Below are 17,449 nucleotides of genomic sequence, written 5' to 3' on the forward strand. Positions count from 1 at the left end.
GCACAAAATTAGTGTTTAAATGGCTTTAAACATGCAGTTTGACATCAAGGACTTGACCCAGTCTGTGATAGGAACAAGGCTGGTTAAACAACTCCTTGTCATTTTATTGCTAACATGGAAAACAGTACACACAACTCACTCACTATTGTCAAACTACTCGGCTATATAACTTATCAAATATAACATTAATTCCAACATCTTAGAATTGCTTTATACACCAGACATACTGAACATGGCATTGAATACCAAAATTATAGGTCCTTTTGTTTCTCCCTTTTACTAATACCACAATGTAAATCTTGTCCAAGACTGACTCACATAAAAACAGTTATTTGAAGCAAACAGAACATGCTAACTTATTTTTTTTAAAAACCTTTTACTAATAAAGTTCTGACCAATTAAAAAATAAAATCACTCTATGCACATTAAGCCCTAAGGTTCTTCTGGTCTAATTCTAATAACCATTCCTTTTTACTGGAGTTAAATATTATATAAGAATTATATGTTTAACAGCTGCTACTCTTCAAAGTACAAAATTTGGAGTAAAGCCTCTGATGGGGACTCCCCAATAACAACTAATATAAAATTCATCTGTTTGCGTGGTGCTGAGATTTATATTTACCTTGGTCTGTCCATGCCTCAAAAGTAGCACGTTTGTGCTAGAATAAAAAAGATTTTAGAAATTCTTGAAGCAATCTTAAATATATGTCAGTATTAAGGAAACTAGCACAGCATGTCAGTGTAAATATAAATATATAAATATAACTGGCATTTCTTCTCAATCTCTGTTGTGCAGATAAAGTGCAGTAATCCAAGTCTCCCTGAAACACCTGTCTTACAAAATTCTTAACAAGCAGCATCACAGGTTTTAGTCTTCTTTCATTCTCTCATTGACTTTCATTTCCCCTAAAACACCATCAGAGGGTAAGGTGTGTTCCAGTTTGTATCCCTTCATCAGATCTCCTTCCTCCTCTTGGGCATCACTGCTCTGAGCTGTCTGCCCCCAGATACTCCAGCTCTGTACTGGGCTTTACTAGATCCATGTTCAGGTCCATATCCAGCATGCTTTCAGGACGGCGGTTGAAAGCGGCAGAAATCTGGTCAAAGGTCTTTCCTCGAGTTTCAGGAACCCGAAAGAAGGTGAACAGCAAGAAAAACAGGAGAAGTGCCGCAAATATGAGGAAGACATATGGACCACAGAGGTTCTACAGGATAAGGAAAAATATGTAATATAGTGAATTTAAATGATGTAAATGCAAAATTGTCCTTAATTTGCACAATTTTTCTGATTTCTGCATATTTGTACTTACAGCAACATACTGGAATCCCATGCCGATGATGAAATTCGCTGTCCAGTTGGAACATCCAGCCACAGCCATGGCTGCAGGTCTGGGCCCCTGAGAAAACAGCTCTGCCACAAAAAACCAAGGAATGGGTCCTGGTCCCACCTCAAAGAAGGCCACAAAGCCAAAGATGGACAGCATGCTGATGTAGCTCATCCATGGCACGCTTTCCTGGTGAACAGATAATAGTTATTAATGGGAAAAGCTTGAACAATGGATTAAGAAAACCCAGATAAGGATAACAGAATGAGAGAAGTTAAGAAATGCACTGGGTAAGTAAAAGAATGGCTGTCGGACAAAAAGTCTGTGAAAATGTGAAAAAGGAAAACAGAATGCATAGTCTAGCCAGTTCAAATAAACAAAATTGGACAAAATTGGAACACAATGGCTACAAACAAAAGGTGCTAACCAATAAACTGAGGGCGATTGTCATGACTACTGCGCACACACACATTCCAGCCAGTCCCAGCATGTGCAGCGTCCGCCGGCCCATCCTCTCCACCAAGAAAAGCTGTTCAGTAGACAAAAGAATTGGAAACAGCAAAAAATGTGAGTTTATTTGAAAGATTTTGTCATTTAGTTTTAATGCTAATCAGTAGCTTAATAGCAAGTTATAGAAAAATGATTGGACAAATACAGCAGTTTGCAGAAACCCTGCCTAAATAAGGTACTTTTAAAAAAAAGTTATATTTTACTCAAATTCTGATGCAAATCATGTGCTTCAGAGTTAAATCAGGCCTCTTAAATTTGCCTTCATAGCAGACATGACTTCTGTACTATGGAATATACTGAGCTGGATAGCATCTTGCTCTACAAAATATAAAAAGCTGCAATATTAGAAAAACTGCTATTTTAGACTTGTATGTTTTCATCTAGTGTAGTTTAAACTAAATCTAAATCTCATTAGGTAACAATGAACACCAAGTATTCAAAGAAATTCAAACAGAACGTTACTGATGAGAACAGATAATGAATAAAAATGAAAGCCTCTGAGCATTCCTATGTGTACTCTGTACTCCGTAATGCATAACTGTCAAATCCAAACACTGTCTAAAGCAAGCTACCACATGAAACAGAGATCACAGTAAACTGGTAAGGTTTTCTAATATGTTTCACAACGGACTGGAGCAAATGTACGTCAGATCACACATCAGCACCCCAGTGCAACAATGCACCTGAAGGTTACAGCAAAAGTGGAGCAAAAGTTAATTGAAGTCATATACGATGGAATAGAAGTCATGATGGCGGTAGAATCATGCAACAGGTACATGATAAAAATATAAAGCATGTTGTGTTTGAAGGACTAATGAACAGAATTTTAGCATTCATTAAAATAAGCCCTTTTTCAGTAAAACAAAAAACTACCAGAAATATGGACAATCAGCTGGACAATAAACTAAAAAAAAAAAAAGCTACATATAAATAAATGCCCTTTAAAATGTTCTTGAGTTACCTAGTCAATGGTATGGTCTGAAGTTTTGAAAGTTATCCAAGAAACACTGAGTAAACACATGGAATGGGCAGCATGGTGATGATGTCTGTGTGAAAAACTGTACACGCTAAAAAGCTGACGCTATTTCCTGTTGAAAATGCTATTTTCCCCTGCTAAATACTGAGTTCTCTGCTCTTCCTCTCCAATTATTTTGATTTGGTTCAATCTTATTGCAGGTTATTTCATGCTTGAAATTAAATCCTTTTTTCCAGCAACAAGTTATGTAACAGTGTGTTTCAGTCTGTAAAAGTCTTACACTTTATAGTCATGAGTAGGGTTTGAATATTTATAACTTCTGGAGATCATATGACATTTCTACCTGTGTTTATATTACACCCAATGGTATTAAAATACCACGACCTTGTAAGGCAGAGAACATTTTGCCTTCTTATCTTGTTTGCTCTTAGATAAGATGTTAAAGAGTAATGGGATATGAGGGTTCTGGTCATACCGAGACCACAGTGAAGGCAACGTTCACAACTCCAGCACCTATGGTGGCATAGACTGGGCTCTCCACTCCAGCCTTCTGGAATATGCTGGTTGAGTAGTAGAAGATCTGGGGATAAAAAAATATATCTATGAGTATTTTATGTAAACTGTATATATACCAAACCTTTATTCGTATTAGTGCTTGGAAATATGATTTAATAGTAATATCAGGAAGTATTACATTATGCCACAATACAGTTTACTGAAATAATAGACATCATCAGGATATTTATATACTCAGATTAGAAGCAGTCGATTAAATAGCAAGAGTTTTCAAAGTGGAAATATTTCTATGTATTTTTATATCATACCTAGGATCTTCCTGGGCTGGAGACATTCAAAACTAGACAAGTTATGTGTGATTTTATAATATACAGTGACGTCAGGCTTGGATCACACTGATGTTCACATGTGTTTAACGAACATCCCATTCCAGATTTAATCCCTTTTTGCTTCTTTTAGTAACCTCCACTATACTGGGAAGGCTTCCACTAGATTTTGGAGCATGGATGTGGAAATTTGTGATCATTCAGCCACAAGTGCATTAGTGAGATCAGGTACTGATGTCAGGTGAGGAAGTCTAGGATGAAGTTCCAGTTCATCTCAAAGGTGTTCAGTGGGGTTGAGGTCAGGGCTCTGTGCAGGACACTCTTCAATCCAAACTTAACAAACCATGTCTTCATTGAGCTCGCTTTATGCACAGGGGTATTATCATACTGAAACTGGTTTGTGCCTTTTATTTCCAGTGAATGGAAACTGTAGTGTTACTGCATACTGTATAAAAATATCTTATACAATTGTGTGCTTCCAGATTTGTGGCAGCAATTTGGGGAAGAACCACATATGGGTGTGTTGGTCAGGTGTCCAAAAACCTTTCACCATGTAATGTATGTACACATGATGAAGTAAATGCACACACTCCCTTTTAAGTTGTGAAGTAATAATACTTTAAACTGATGTGAAATTGCTTGAAGTTTAGATAAGGGAAATATTTCAAGTCAGCCTGTATTTTTTTAACTATATATAGAAAATGTTGAAAACTTTCCCACGTCAAGGGGCTTCCCAGGCCACCACACGTGTTTGTCATATTGCTCAGAAAGTAACTGACATCATGATTAAATGGAAGTATTGAACGTGTGATCATATTTGTTATATGTTTTTATTTAGGCCACATGTGTCTGCATTAAATTAAGTCTTTATTATTATATATAGAAAATACATGTTATTCAGTGGCAGTTGTGCCCATTACTCACAGCATTGATTCCTGACAGCTGTTGGGAGAGCTGCAGCAGGATGGATATGATGATGGGCTGCCTGTAAAGCGGAGAGCGGAAAAGCTCGGCAATAGACACCTTCCTCTCCATGTCCATCCTCCTCTTCTCCTCTTTCATCTCTGCCAGGTCTTCACTCACGTCCAGTCTTCCAGTCAGACGTCTCAGGCCTGGTTAAAACATAAAACATACTCAGGACTGGCTAATGCAGCCAGAGGAAAAACTAAAACAAAAAATTTTATGAAGAAACAATAAGGTAATAATAATCTTAATCTCAAAATGAATCTTTTTGAATATTTCATTTTTATATCACTGACTAAATTAGAAACTCATTTGTGTGTTAAAGACAAGAGTAGACAGTGTATAAGACAAACATATATTGTTCTCCAGGTAATTCATTAAAGATCAGCCTTCAGTTACAGAACCTGTTTGTGTTGAATGTGTTTCTGAAGTTTCACCAAATGTGCTGATACTGGGTGTGGCAGTGTATTGCAAGAAAAATGGGCTATCTGAGAATATGAAAGAAGTTTGTAATATCACAGAAAGAAGTGCATTTTATATCACATTCAGCAGGGTAGATTGAATTACATTAATTTGAGTTGATTTTTTAGACACTGACTATTTTTATTGGAATAAATATTTATAAATCTAAAATAAGTAATCTAGTTTTGTATATATATAGTATATTGGAATATATATATATATATATATATAGAGAGAGAGAGAGAGAGAGAGAGAGAGAGTTATTGGAATGTTTGGAAGTTTCTTGTGTGCAATGTCAGTATTTATTCTGCTTCTTTTTGGCACAAGAATGCAGGTAAGTATATATTTTGCACTGCAGTGGCACTTGGTACAGCTTTCGAACACGTGGAGACTTGCTTTCAGCACTGTGTGATTTATTCTTCGTGTCACCTCACCGCTCTTGGCATGGTGTTCCTGGCAGCGGACAATGTAAAGGAAACGAGGACTTTCTGGACAGAACGGCAATAATGCCATCTGTAGGACGGTTGGGATCACTGTAATGCCCAATAACACAGGCCATAACTCCTCACTGCCTAGCAATGACTCCAGACCTAATATCTGCACAGAAACAAATCATGATAAAGATAAAGAACTACAATGTTTTTGTCTAAAGCTTACTAAAACTCTTACAGGTGTAATTAATGTGGAGATATGTGCTTTTGGCAATAAAGGGATTATATGATTACCTGAGCAATGAGAATGCCAGTGACTATGGCTAACTGGTGTAGTGTGCCCAGAGCTCCTCTCAGGTTTGTGGGTGATATTTCACCCACATACATGGGCACCAGCCCTGATGCCAGCCCTGAGGACACATCAAACTGTTTAGATCAAAATTCTCCATTTTGAACATAACAGGTTTCATAAAGTGGTTTGTGATACAATGACACTAATTTACTCTGAAAACAAACATAAAATGTTATGATCCTGAAAAAAGTCTGGATCATACTTTAACAGATAAACTAAGATGAAACAGCTGGCCAGATGACACAGTTTGGGTTGCTATTCAGCTGCTACGCATGTCCATTAAGCAACTTATAGTCAAGGCTGTTTTTCTCTAAATTTGTAAATATCCCCTTTAAAAAAGTATATGTAATAAACATAGTAGAAAAGATAAAAAAAAAAAGGATAGTAAAGGATACTTCAAATATCCTATTATTTTGTATTCTTGTATTCTTTGATATGAACAAACAAATATATGGTATTTAGCTTCATGTAGGATAAAAGCTAGAGTCTGATGCAATGGCTCAAGTGTAGAAAGGGCAGCTTTACTGAATAAAAATCAGTCATTCACAGTTTAGTTCCAAACATGATTATGTTAAGTGTATGCGACTGTAATGGAAAGTATATGTAGTGTGCTCGATACTTGCAGAAAAATAATATTAATGTTAATGATGAAAACATAACTGTCAGTTTGCCAAATCGAATTTTTAATGTTACCTTATGTATTGAAGTTAACAAGACATTTAAGTGAATTTGTGCAATTCTTCCAGTTAATTCCATTTTTTAAAAAGAAAATACTCACCACAGTATGCTCCAATAGTGAAACGTCCCAAAATCATCATCTCAAATGATTTGCTGATTTTAGACAGTCCCATCAAGCCTCCACCAATGAAAGCCAGGAGATTATTGATGAGCATGGCTTTCCTCCTATGAAAACACACAACATACCACGATATTAATCCTAGTAAACTATACATCTCTCTAAGTGTCCGATATAATGGGTGTGTTATTTGATACAGTAACTATTCTGTAATGTTTTGATCAGATCATGTGGGAGCTCCTTGCTCATTACCCTTGGGTGTTCTTCTCCCTGTAATAAGAGGAACTGAATGACTGAGCAAAATGTCTGCTTTTTAATGTCGGCAACTAAATACTGACCCATTTAGAAGTGAACTGGGGACGCATCGTGCTGGAGCTCTTTCTAAGTAAGTTTTATAATTAGTCATAGGTGACTTATAGAACTTAAAAGATTTATTTGAATTCAACTCAATTTTACTTGCATAGTAATCTGACACTGTCACAAAGCAGCTTACAGAAATCAGTTAGACAGAGGCGAGGCAATGACAATGGTGAGGATAAAGTTCCTGTCAATTAAGCAAGTAGATTTGTTCATTATGGTATATCTAAACAAAATTAGTAATGTAAAACAACAGATTTTTGCAGAATACTGTAGAATACATGTGTAGCAACTGAATTATAGGAATCAACTCACTAAAAATTAAATACAATAATTCATGCCATGAGAATAAAATAAAAATCAGGACAGAAGAACATAGTTATGGAAGTGATAGGAACAATATAGGCTTTAGTAAAGTGTGTAGTACTAATGATTTATCACTAGATGGCTTCACTAGCTGACGATGGTGTTCTGCTAAAGACACTGCACAGCTTTTGCATTCCTGTGAAGAGTTAAGTGACACTACACAACTTTAAAGCAGCTACTGAAGATTAAAATGAATCAATAAATAAAGCTGTTTTTTGAGTGTTTGATCCTTTTCTGTTTTCACTTCTTCTGTCTCTTTGAGTAGCTACTATTAATAGTGCAATGTTGCTTGTAACTCTAATACAGTGGAGGCATTATTTGTATAGTCACCAAATACAATATAAAATATACATAGTAATAAAAGTTTTTTTTTTTTTTAACTATGCTTGTCACATATACATTTCAGAAAAGTGAAATTCTTTCTTCACTTATCCCAGCTTTGGAAGTTTTTTTTAAATAGAAATACATGCACCATCAATATTATTCCACACTATAATACCTGCCAAGCCACTCGGAAATCATTCCCACACAGAAAGAGGAGAGCATGCCTCCGATAGAGAAGATGGCCACCGAGAGAGACCAGAGAGAAGTGAGTGTGGACTCAGGAATGGGATTTGAGTAGCGGTGTATCCATGTTGAATTATACTCATTCTCAATAATCTGAAGAAGAAGAGAGGAAGATGTGGGGGGGGGATTACATTAGACTTACAGTATAAAAGCAAATATTTGTAGGTTACTTAAAGATGAACAAAATGAGCCAGTCGTTCTTTTAATAGCACTTCACAGTTTTTAAAATGTGTTTGTTTATACAAAACACACTATTTGTATAGTGGTGTATTAATTTAGATGTGGGCTCACCAGCGGAGGAAGTCATGTACTGTTAGACAAAATTGCAATTGTAGATTGAATATTTCCTGTCAGAAAATTCCAACAGTGTGTTGTTTGTTTACATAACAGTCAGAGAGCACATGACATGAAAAACTATTTAAATGCACCATCAATTGGTCTTAAAAAATGGGAATAAAAACAATTGAAAATGTCATATATTTTCAAAATATTAGCTTTTGAAAGGTTTCCAGTTGTGTGAGTTATTTAGCACCCAAACAGAATTAATGTATTGTATAATAATACATTCTTCAATATATATTTAAACTTATTAAACATATTAAGGGATATGAAATATGAACAAATTGCAATTTATAAATATCTTTCTATAAATACAGTTAAATACAGACAGTTAAATAATCAAACAGACTGGAAATATGTAAAAATAGACTGACATACAAGACAAGTAACAAAGGAAAAACTGGTGGCCTTGTTATGCTGTGGTAGGCGTTTTGTTGACTGTAAATTAATACAGTTATTCAGAATGGTCACCTTTTTTCAGTAATAAAACCTTTCTGTCCCGATGGGACAGAAGATGACACTGTCTCCACTCACTGAGCTCAAGGACTCACTGAATGGTAAATCAACAGATCTCTACCCAGTTAAACAGCTATGGAAGATTCTGGATAGTGCTCTCCACAACTATCAATAAACCACCAAGGGAATATTTTTTGGTAGAATAGTGTTCAGCCCTCCAATAGAGCCCTCCTTTTTTCTCTGGCTTCCTCTGCCTATTTAGCCATTATGGGGCTGGATGTGCATGGTTATGCTGCCATGCCTAAGGTGGAAGAGACACTTGTGGGCTATCTCTCCCCTACTCCATCTAGGGCCACTTCACCCCTTGTGGGGAAGGCCTATACAGCAGCAGGCCAAGCCGGTGCCTCCCTGCACACCATGGCGGTTTTGCAGGCCTACCAGGCTGACCTGCTGAGGGAGCTTGACTGCGGCGAAGGTCTGAGCCCTGACGCAGTCTCTGAGCTGCGTCGAGCCATGGATCTTGCGCTCCGTGCCACAAAGCAGACAGTCCGCGCCATAGGCCATTCAATGGCTGCGCTAGTTGCAATGGAGAGGCATCTGTGGCTCAATCTTACGGGGACAAGTCCTTTCTCTTAGATGCCCCGATTTCACCTTAGGCCCTAAGGTGCTGTCGTCGACCGCCATCAGGAGGTGAAGCGTCAATCGCCATCATTTAAAGAGTTTATTCCTTAGACTTAGCCTAAAGGCTAGTGTGGCAGCCCGTGCCCCCCTACCAAAATTTAGGGAGGCCGGCCAGCGGGTTCGGGCTCAGGCCCATCGGGCAAGACCTGACCTGAGATTGTTCAGCTCCGCCAGACGGGCCATGAAGGGCTAGGGTTCCTGGGAGGGGAGAGGCTTTCCCTACCCTCTACCCTACCACCTCTGGCATTTCGGGGGTTGGTAGGACCCACCCTCGCTCCCGTTTCCTTTATACATCTATCCCCCTGGCCTGTACTTGCCAGTGCACTGTTTCAAGACACTGGGAGGGAAAACATGAGTTTGACACCTTTCTCAGACAACCTGGCAGCATGGAGACTTCTGCCAGGTGTCTCTCAGTGGGTCCTAGATACCGTAAAGAAAGGGTACAGGATTTGCCACCCGTCCCCCTCAATTTCAGGGAGTGCTGCCCACTATCATCAGCACACACCAAACTTCGTTCCAACTTCGTTGAGGAAATCTCTTTCCTGTCTGAGAAAAGGGGCCATAGAGCATGTTCTGGCGGATTTATGGCCAAGTGGAAGTGGATCTGTTCACCTCCGAAGACTCGACACACTGTCCGCTGTGGTACTCCCTCTCTCATCCAGCCCCTCTGGGCCTGGATGCTCTGGTGCAGACCTGGCTGGAGCTGCATCTGTACACCTTTCCCCGGTAGCTCTGCTCCCACAAGTCCTAGCCAGAGTGCGCCATTACGGGGTCCACCTCCTTCTAGTGGCTCTCCGCTGGCCCACTCGAGTTTGGTTCATAGACCATGTCTCCCTCCTAGACAGCGCTCCTTAGGAGATTCCCGTCAGGGAAGATCTTCTCTCTCAGGCATGAGGGGCGATTCTCCACCCCCGCCCAGAGATGTGGAAGCTCTGGGTCTGGCCCCTGAGGGGAGGCAGGCTTTTTATCAGAGGTTGTGGAGACTCTGCTGAATGCTAGGGCTCCCTCCACGAGGAAGCAGTATGCTCTTAAGTGGAGGTTTTTAGTCTCTGGTGCGCTAGGCGCAAGCAGGACCCAGTGCGATGCCCGATTGGTACAGTGCTGGGTTTACTACAGTCTCGCCTCTCTCGGGGCCTGTCCCCCTCTACCTTAAAGGTGTACATGGCCACCATCTCTGCAAAACATGCTCTTGTCCTCGGTGCCTCCTTAGGTAGGCACCCTCTGGTCTCTCACTTTCTGCACGGTGGCATGTGGCTGAGGCCTTCCTGCAGACCATGCCTCCCTTCCTGGGACCTCTCGGTGGTCCTGCACGGGTTGCTGAAAGCCCTCTTTGAGCCCATGAAGTCAGCCTCAGAAGTTTCTGAGCCTTAAGAAGGCTCTGCTTTTAGCCTTGGCCTCCCTTAGACGGGTAGAGGACCTGCAGTCTCTATTGGTTGTCCCCGCCTGCATGGAGTTTGCCCTTGACATATCCAAAGCTATCTGGCACCCCAGGGCTGAATATGTCCCAAAGGTGCCTAGGTCCTCCGGTCATCCTGCAGGCTTTCTACCTTCCGCACCATAAGTCGGCGGAACAGGAGAGGCTGCACTTGCTCTGCCCAGTCAGAGCCCTTAAGACTTAATTCCCATAAGTCCTTCTCCTTGTTCGTCTGCTTTGGGATCTGGAACAAGGGCTTGGCACACTGGGTGATAGAGGCCATTACCCAGGCCTACAAGGTGCACAGTGTTGCTTTGCCTCTAGCGGTCAGGGCTCACTCCAGTAGGGGTGTCGCCTCATCCAGTGCCCTGGCTAGGGGTGTTCCCCTCTGGGAGATTTGTGCTGCAGCAGGCTGGTCCTCTCTGCACCTTTATCAGGTTTTATAACCTGGACTTGGACCCCATCTCAAGTCCTGCAGGGCTAATGGATGTTCCAGGTCCGCTCGTGCTCTCTCAAAGCCCCTAGGACAGACATCGACCAATGTGTGGTGGCATGGGTATTGACATTCCCATAGCGTCAGTCATGACACAGCATTCGAGTTCCCTCAAAAGGGAACTACAACAGGTTACATATGTAACCCGGTTCCCTGAGAAGGGAACGAGATGCTGTGTCACTGGCCACACCCCGAGCGTCCTTTCGCGCTTCCCTCAGACAAAGGCAAGCTGAATGAATGTGATGTAGATGCCCTTATATGGACATGCTGGCGCGTATTCCTCCGTCACGTGTCCTATCCGAGTAAATGAATTGGCGTGTGTGTACACGGAGCTTCAGACACACTTCCTCAACAAAGTGTTCCCATTGTGTCAGTCATGAAGCAGCATCTCGTTCCCTTCTCAGGGATTTTGGTAGGGGGGCACAGGCTGCCACACTAACTGTTGTAGTTTACAATTGAAAGCCTTCAAAATAGTTGCCAATTTTCCCAGAAGGTGTCTCAGCAAACTCAGAGAAATAAAGAAAAGCCCAACAGCTGCATAATGTGACCTGCAGGCTGTAAGCACATTTAAATATTTATGTTTATGACAGTACAATCAAGAAAAGACTGAACAATTATGGCTCCCAATGAAAGGTGGCTAGGAAAAAGCGCCTTCTCTCCACATGGCAGCATGATGTGCATGTGAACAAATCACAAATGTTCTGGAATAAAATCCTTTGGGCTGAAGAGGCCAAGGTGAAGATATTTGGAGAAAGCTAAACAGAGCGTATCAACACAAACACATCTTACCAGCTGCCAAGCATGGTGGTGTAGGGGTGATTATTTGGGTTTGTTTAGCAGCCATAGGATCTGGACACTTGCAGTCACTGAGACAACAATAAACTCCATTTTATTCCAGAATATTCTTGAGACATATGTGAGATATTTCCAGCAGCTGAAGCTAGGTTGAAATTGGGTCATGCAACAGGACAATGATCCCAATCCAACCAGAAAATTGGCATCTGAATGGTTAAGGAAGAAAAAATTAAGATGTTTGAATTGATGTTTGAAGTCAATGTGAAGACTTCGACTCCACTGAGATACTGTGGCAGGATATTAATAAAACTGTGGGTACAGAATAACGTGAGAGACTGATAAACACCTACAGAAAATATTTATTTCAAGGTTATTGTTGCTAAAGGTGGTTCTACATGATACTGAATTATAAGGTCTGGCCTCTGACTTAATTTACTTTTAGGAAAAAATAACTGCATCTACATATATATAGGATATTAACAGATTTCAGTATATAGGTGACAACTTTTTAAATAGATTTTTTAAGTAATAATAATTTTGGTGATAATATGACTATTATTATTATTATTATTATTTTTATTTTTATTTTTTATTTTTTTAAATAATAATAATAATAATAATAATAATAATAATAATAGTCAATAAATAAATAAACAATCTCATTCATAATTTCATTTAAAGCATCTGTTTTTTTGTTGTTGTTCAAAATCAAAAGAGAAAGGAACATTTGCCTTAACAGTCCAGACTGATGCCTAATATTTATGCTGCAAAACTTTACAGTAACAGCTAGGATGACTATTATCAATTTGCCTTTATCAAAGCTACATATATTAAAAAAACAGTGCAGTGGTGTTGTAAAGTAAATATTGCATGTGTTTAATGGTTGCTTATCACAAAAGCAAAGGCAGCCATGGAAATATATGACCTATGGAAAGTAGGCATTTTCATGGTGATAATCAAAACTAAATGTACACTGACAGGTGCTCATGAAGGATAGCGCACAAGGTTTCCTTATGACTAATACAGTATACATTATAAATGTTCTTTACATACAGTAACTAATTCTGCTCCATATTTTCAGAACAGTAAAGATCCTTGGTATTTCAGTGTCTTAGTTGCATGCATTACTTCTCCTGTCTCTAAAACCTCGAAAGGTTTTCCCCATTACAACAGCATGGCTGAATGTTTCTGAATGTGATACCTGAGCTTGATGGGTGCATGCGTGTCTGTCGCTCTGTGGATGTGTAGACAGTTGGGGGGATATTTTTGGTGTCTGTTACCACATAATAGATGCCACCACACAAATCCATTTCAGTGATAATACAAGCTTCATTGTTTTCTGTAGATCAGTGTTTTATTGCATATTGCTGTATTTGTATCTTCATGTTTGCTTCACATTAAATGTAACTGAGAGACCTTCAAGACAGAATCAACTTAACACATGACACTTTATATCTCTTGAATTCTGAGTTTTGTGAATAAGTTATATATTAATATATATGCTGCTATCACTGGGACCTCAATACTTAGTTTTATTCCCTTTGATGTACCGCATATTCTGGAATAACGATAAACCTTTCTTGATCCTTGAATATCAATAAACTTCAGCAACTGAGGAATTATTTATGGGAGTAAGCAACAGTCTAGTACAGCCATACATCATACAATCGACACCGATTAGTAGTTATTAAGATTTGTTTTATGAAAAGGAACACAAAAGTGTCTTGGACATGTCCTAGACAATGAATAATTTGTTTATTATCATACACAAAATCAGTCTTACTGCTTTAACCCATTTCTGACATCCTAATAACACCTATATTAGTGCATGTCATGTACTGATATGCAGGGCCAGTGGCTATACCTAGATGATTACCACCTTTTACAAAAATCTATTAAATGAATACATCAAAACATTACCTTCTGAGGAGCATTGATGACTCCGATATTGTATCCAAACTGAAGAGAGCCCAAAACTGCTGTGAACACTGACAGTGCAAGAGTTCCTGTTATCCTCTGTAGAACACACACACACACACAATCATAAGTAGAACCTATGACTAAATGTCATAACATAACATATGAAACATGTCATAACATGAAATTCATATTAAATTCTAAAATCAACAAAACAATATGTATAACAATAGTATGAACATACATTTATAAAATTGAATATGTCTACTAGTTCTGTTCAAAAATACCAAAAAACAAAATAACAAACAATTTCCTATTTTTACCCGAATAAAAAGGATCTGGGAATATGCATTCATAAATTCCAACCTCTACACTACCCCCACTACCCTGGTTATGTTATGCTGTTTGATATGATGTTCTCTGTAATTACAAAAGGCCAAAGACCACACTGGAGAAATGTCACCTTGTATGTGTGAACCACAAAATGACTCAGAGTCCTAAATGGAGATATTCGTTCATCAAAATTCTTTGAATCATTGATGTATCTGCCTGACCCTACAGTTTTTACTCACAATACATTTACAAGGTACTGTAGCTATGTAATTCATAGGTAGTTAAATGCTGATTTTTTAAAAATACAAGTTTAACACACGTGAGTCAGCCAGCAAATCACTGCGGTTCTCTGTTTAGCACATCATCCTCTAATAATATCAAGTCAGGATATGTTCTCTTAAGCCCTATTTACTGAATTAAAAACTAAGCTCTACTCTAGCACATATATATGAATTTAATCAATTAGCATTTAGAATGTCTTTTAAGATTGAGTCTGATAATGCTGATTTATATAGATAAACACAATTATGATGTTGTATCCTACATTTGATTTTAACATGTCATGGTAAACCCTTAAGCACAAGAGGTGTAACAGTATGTGTAATAAATAATATAAGTGTAAGTAGAAAGAACTAGTGTGATAAATGGTCTTTTTTACACAGTTTTTTAGTAGACCACTGCTGTGAAGTTTGTTCACTGTGCACACTGCTGTTGTTGTGTGTTCACTGTGGAGTGTTCACACCTGTCCTAGCACTGAGTGACAGGAGTGCAAGAAGAGATGCTCTATGATAAGCAAGGCACTACAGCTTTAGCTGCCAAGTACTTTATTTTGGCAACACAACTGCTTTTGTTATCTCTCAGCAGGGGGCTGACCTCTGCACTTAAAAGGATTACTATCTGTCTCCATAGCCTCATTTATTATGTAAAAATCCTTATCTTTACACGCTGTGGTAATTTATCGCAACAACCATTTAACAAATGTTAAAACACATGATGTGAACTCATACATTCAAACCAGTTTGAACCTTAGGACCGTTATTATATAAACTGTTTTAATAATGTTGGAAAGAAGTTGAAAAACTTCCTAAAGATAACATTTTGCATTTGTATTTCTGATGAAGCATCTGCTTATCTTGAGTGCTTTAGGTTTACCTGTGTTGTGTTGCTGTCTAAAGCTCTCTATTATGTTTAAGTAACATTTGACCTCAACACGAGTGACTATGTTCACGTATCATTAACGTCCTCTAAATGGAGGGTATAATAATCCTGTCCGAAGCACAACGGAACTCCTGAAGCTCTCAGCCTCATCATATTTGATTTCGAGAAATGTGCTGTTAACCAGAAAGTTTTATCCCCATAAAAATGTTTCTAAATCATGATCTAGAATTGACCTACTCACATTTTTTGAACTGCATTTTTTTTTTTACTATAGATAACAAATAATTCATAGCAGCTCCTTAATAAAAGTACTTGAGGATTAATATCTGAATAATAATGTACCAGCATGTGCTTAATCTTGTTTTCATATGATGTTAATGTTTCTATAAATAAGTATCCCTTTTAAACACAATACTGCATGCTCTGTGAACAGAACAGCACTGACCAGTCTTACAAACCTGCTCTCCTTGTGAAGGTCACTTTCTTAATATAAGTAAGGCCTTGACATGTTTAAAGTAGAGTTAAGCAAGTGCAAATCACAGAAAGAGTGCCGTGCAAGATTCCTCTTACACAATGTGAAACCCATGCTGTGATTTAAATGTCAAAAAGTGGTTCATTAATGAGGTTTTTAAAAGCCGAATTAGTTTGTTTCTTTCCAAAAGGTGACTGTCAGTGTAAGCAGACAGGGATTTTGCTATGTGTTCTGGAAGAACTTCTTGTGCTTGTTTTAACGCTTATTACAAATACCACCATTTGTTAAAATATGTTAATTAAAACAACAACAACAAGAATAATGTATTTAGGGTTGTTGTAAACAATACAGCATACGTGCTCATATGCTAATATATTTACTTTCGGTTAACTATTATTTATCCACATATTTTATCTGTTTTTATTATTTTGCAACTATTTTGCAAGTTACAAGTGCCTTAACCAATTTCCTTCAATACTACTAATACTACTACTAATAATAATAATGCTATTACTACTACTACTACTACTACTACTACTACTAATAATAATAATAATAATAATAATAATAATAATAAATATTATTATTATTATGCTACTACTATTGCTAATAATAATAATAATAATAATAATAATAATAGAAGAAAAAGAAGTATAATACCTCTCCTCCAAGCTGCTGAAATCCAGGCGGCATGGTTGAGACTTTTTTGTTTTTACTCCCCCTCACACACACACACACACACACACACACACACCCGATCCACGTAGTGAAATTGAAAAACACGTATCCCAGACCAGTTTATTTAGTCTAGCGCTGAGAAGACACTGAGCTCTAGGAGAGTTCTCGCAGCACGCGCAAATGTTTTCTGCCTATGCAACCAGTGCACGCGCACTTTGGATTGTGAGCGTCCTCGTGCACCTGTGACGCTGTACCGAGCGGAGCTGTAACGCGGTAACGCTACAGCTGGGCATCATCGCCTTGACCCTGTCCGTCATTGGCTGAAGGAGCGAGGCGTGTTTTTTGTAAGCTAAGTGTACCGTGAGCCACACAGCTGAGGGCACGTTTCTTTTTTTTAATCCACTATCACGGTGAAGTGAGAGAAGTCTATTCATGCCTTTTTTTTTTGAATGTCCTGAACTTGCAAACATGCACACTAAAGCATATGAAAAGGTACAAAACCTAAATGTAGCCATATCCTAGTCTTAGTCTTTGCTATAAGATTAAGTTGTGCTTATTGGTACTAATTTGGATTAGTGCCACACTGAGGTTCTAAAATAGAAAAGTGAACCAGGTTCAAAAGGTCAGCATACACCAGAAGGATGAGGATGTAGTTCGAACTTTAGACAAAGTGCCAGTGACAAGGCTGATGGCTTGCCATTGTCCACGATTTGCTGTAAATAAATCTCTTACTATTTTAGATTGCATGCCGAAGGGGTCACACACT

At 38.6% G+C, this 17,449-nt stretch overlaps 1 protein-coding gene across 2 annotated transcripts; it reads right to left on the reverse strand.

The window, feature by feature from the left end:
- Positions 1–58: 58 nt before the first annotated feature.
- LOC131356379 (solute carrier family 2, facilitated glucose transporter member 4-like) lies at positions 59–16,928 on the reverse strand. 2 transcript variants are annotated; one of them, XM_058395349.1, is made up of 11 exons: positions 16,666–16,928; positions 14,046–14,141; positions 7,880–8,040; positions 6,640–6,764; positions 5,804–5,919; positions 5,513–5,675; positions 4,578–4,765; positions 3,287–3,391; positions 1,753–1,854; positions 1,311–1,514; positions 59–1,205 (listed from the first exon to the last, which is right to left on the reverse strand). In XM_058395349.1, the coding sequence occupies exons 1-11, from the start codon at positions 16,696–16,698 to the stop codon at positions 981–983; spliced, it is 1,518 nt and encodes a 505-aa protein (XP_058251332.1). In that variant the 5' UTR covers positions 16,699–16,928; the 3' UTR covers positions 59–980. The 2 variants fall into 2 exon arrangements, with proteins under 2 accessions (XP_058251332.1, XP_058251333.1); XM_058395350.1 differs by lacking the exon at positions 7,880–8,040 and having other exon boundaries at positions 60–1,205.
- Between the last annotated feature and the right edge of the window lie 521 nt (positions 16,929–17,449).

Source organism: Hemibagrus wyckioides, linkage group LG07 (assembly GCF_019097595.1).
Source record: "Hemibagrus wyckioides isolate EC202008001 linkage group LG07, SWU_Hwy_1.0, whole genome shotgun sequence".
NCBI lineage: Eukaryota > Metazoa > Chordata > Actinopteri > Siluriformes > Bagridae > Hemibagrus > Hemibagrus wyckioides.

Bases quoted from the DNA above. Each gene is read 5' to 3' on its own strand.
- LOC131356379 (XM_058395349.1), bottom strand. From the start codon at position 16,698: ATGCCGCCTGGATTTCAGCAGCTTGGAGGAGAG. The intron at 6,765-7,879 runs GTATTATAGTGT...GTGTTTTCATAG, and splicing joins ATTTCCGAGTGGCTTGGCAG to GAGGAAAGCCATGCTCATCA. The intron at 1,206-1,310 runs GTAAGTACAAAT...CTTATCCTGTAG, and splicing joins TGGGATTCCAGTATGTTGCT to AACCTCTGTGGTCCATATGT.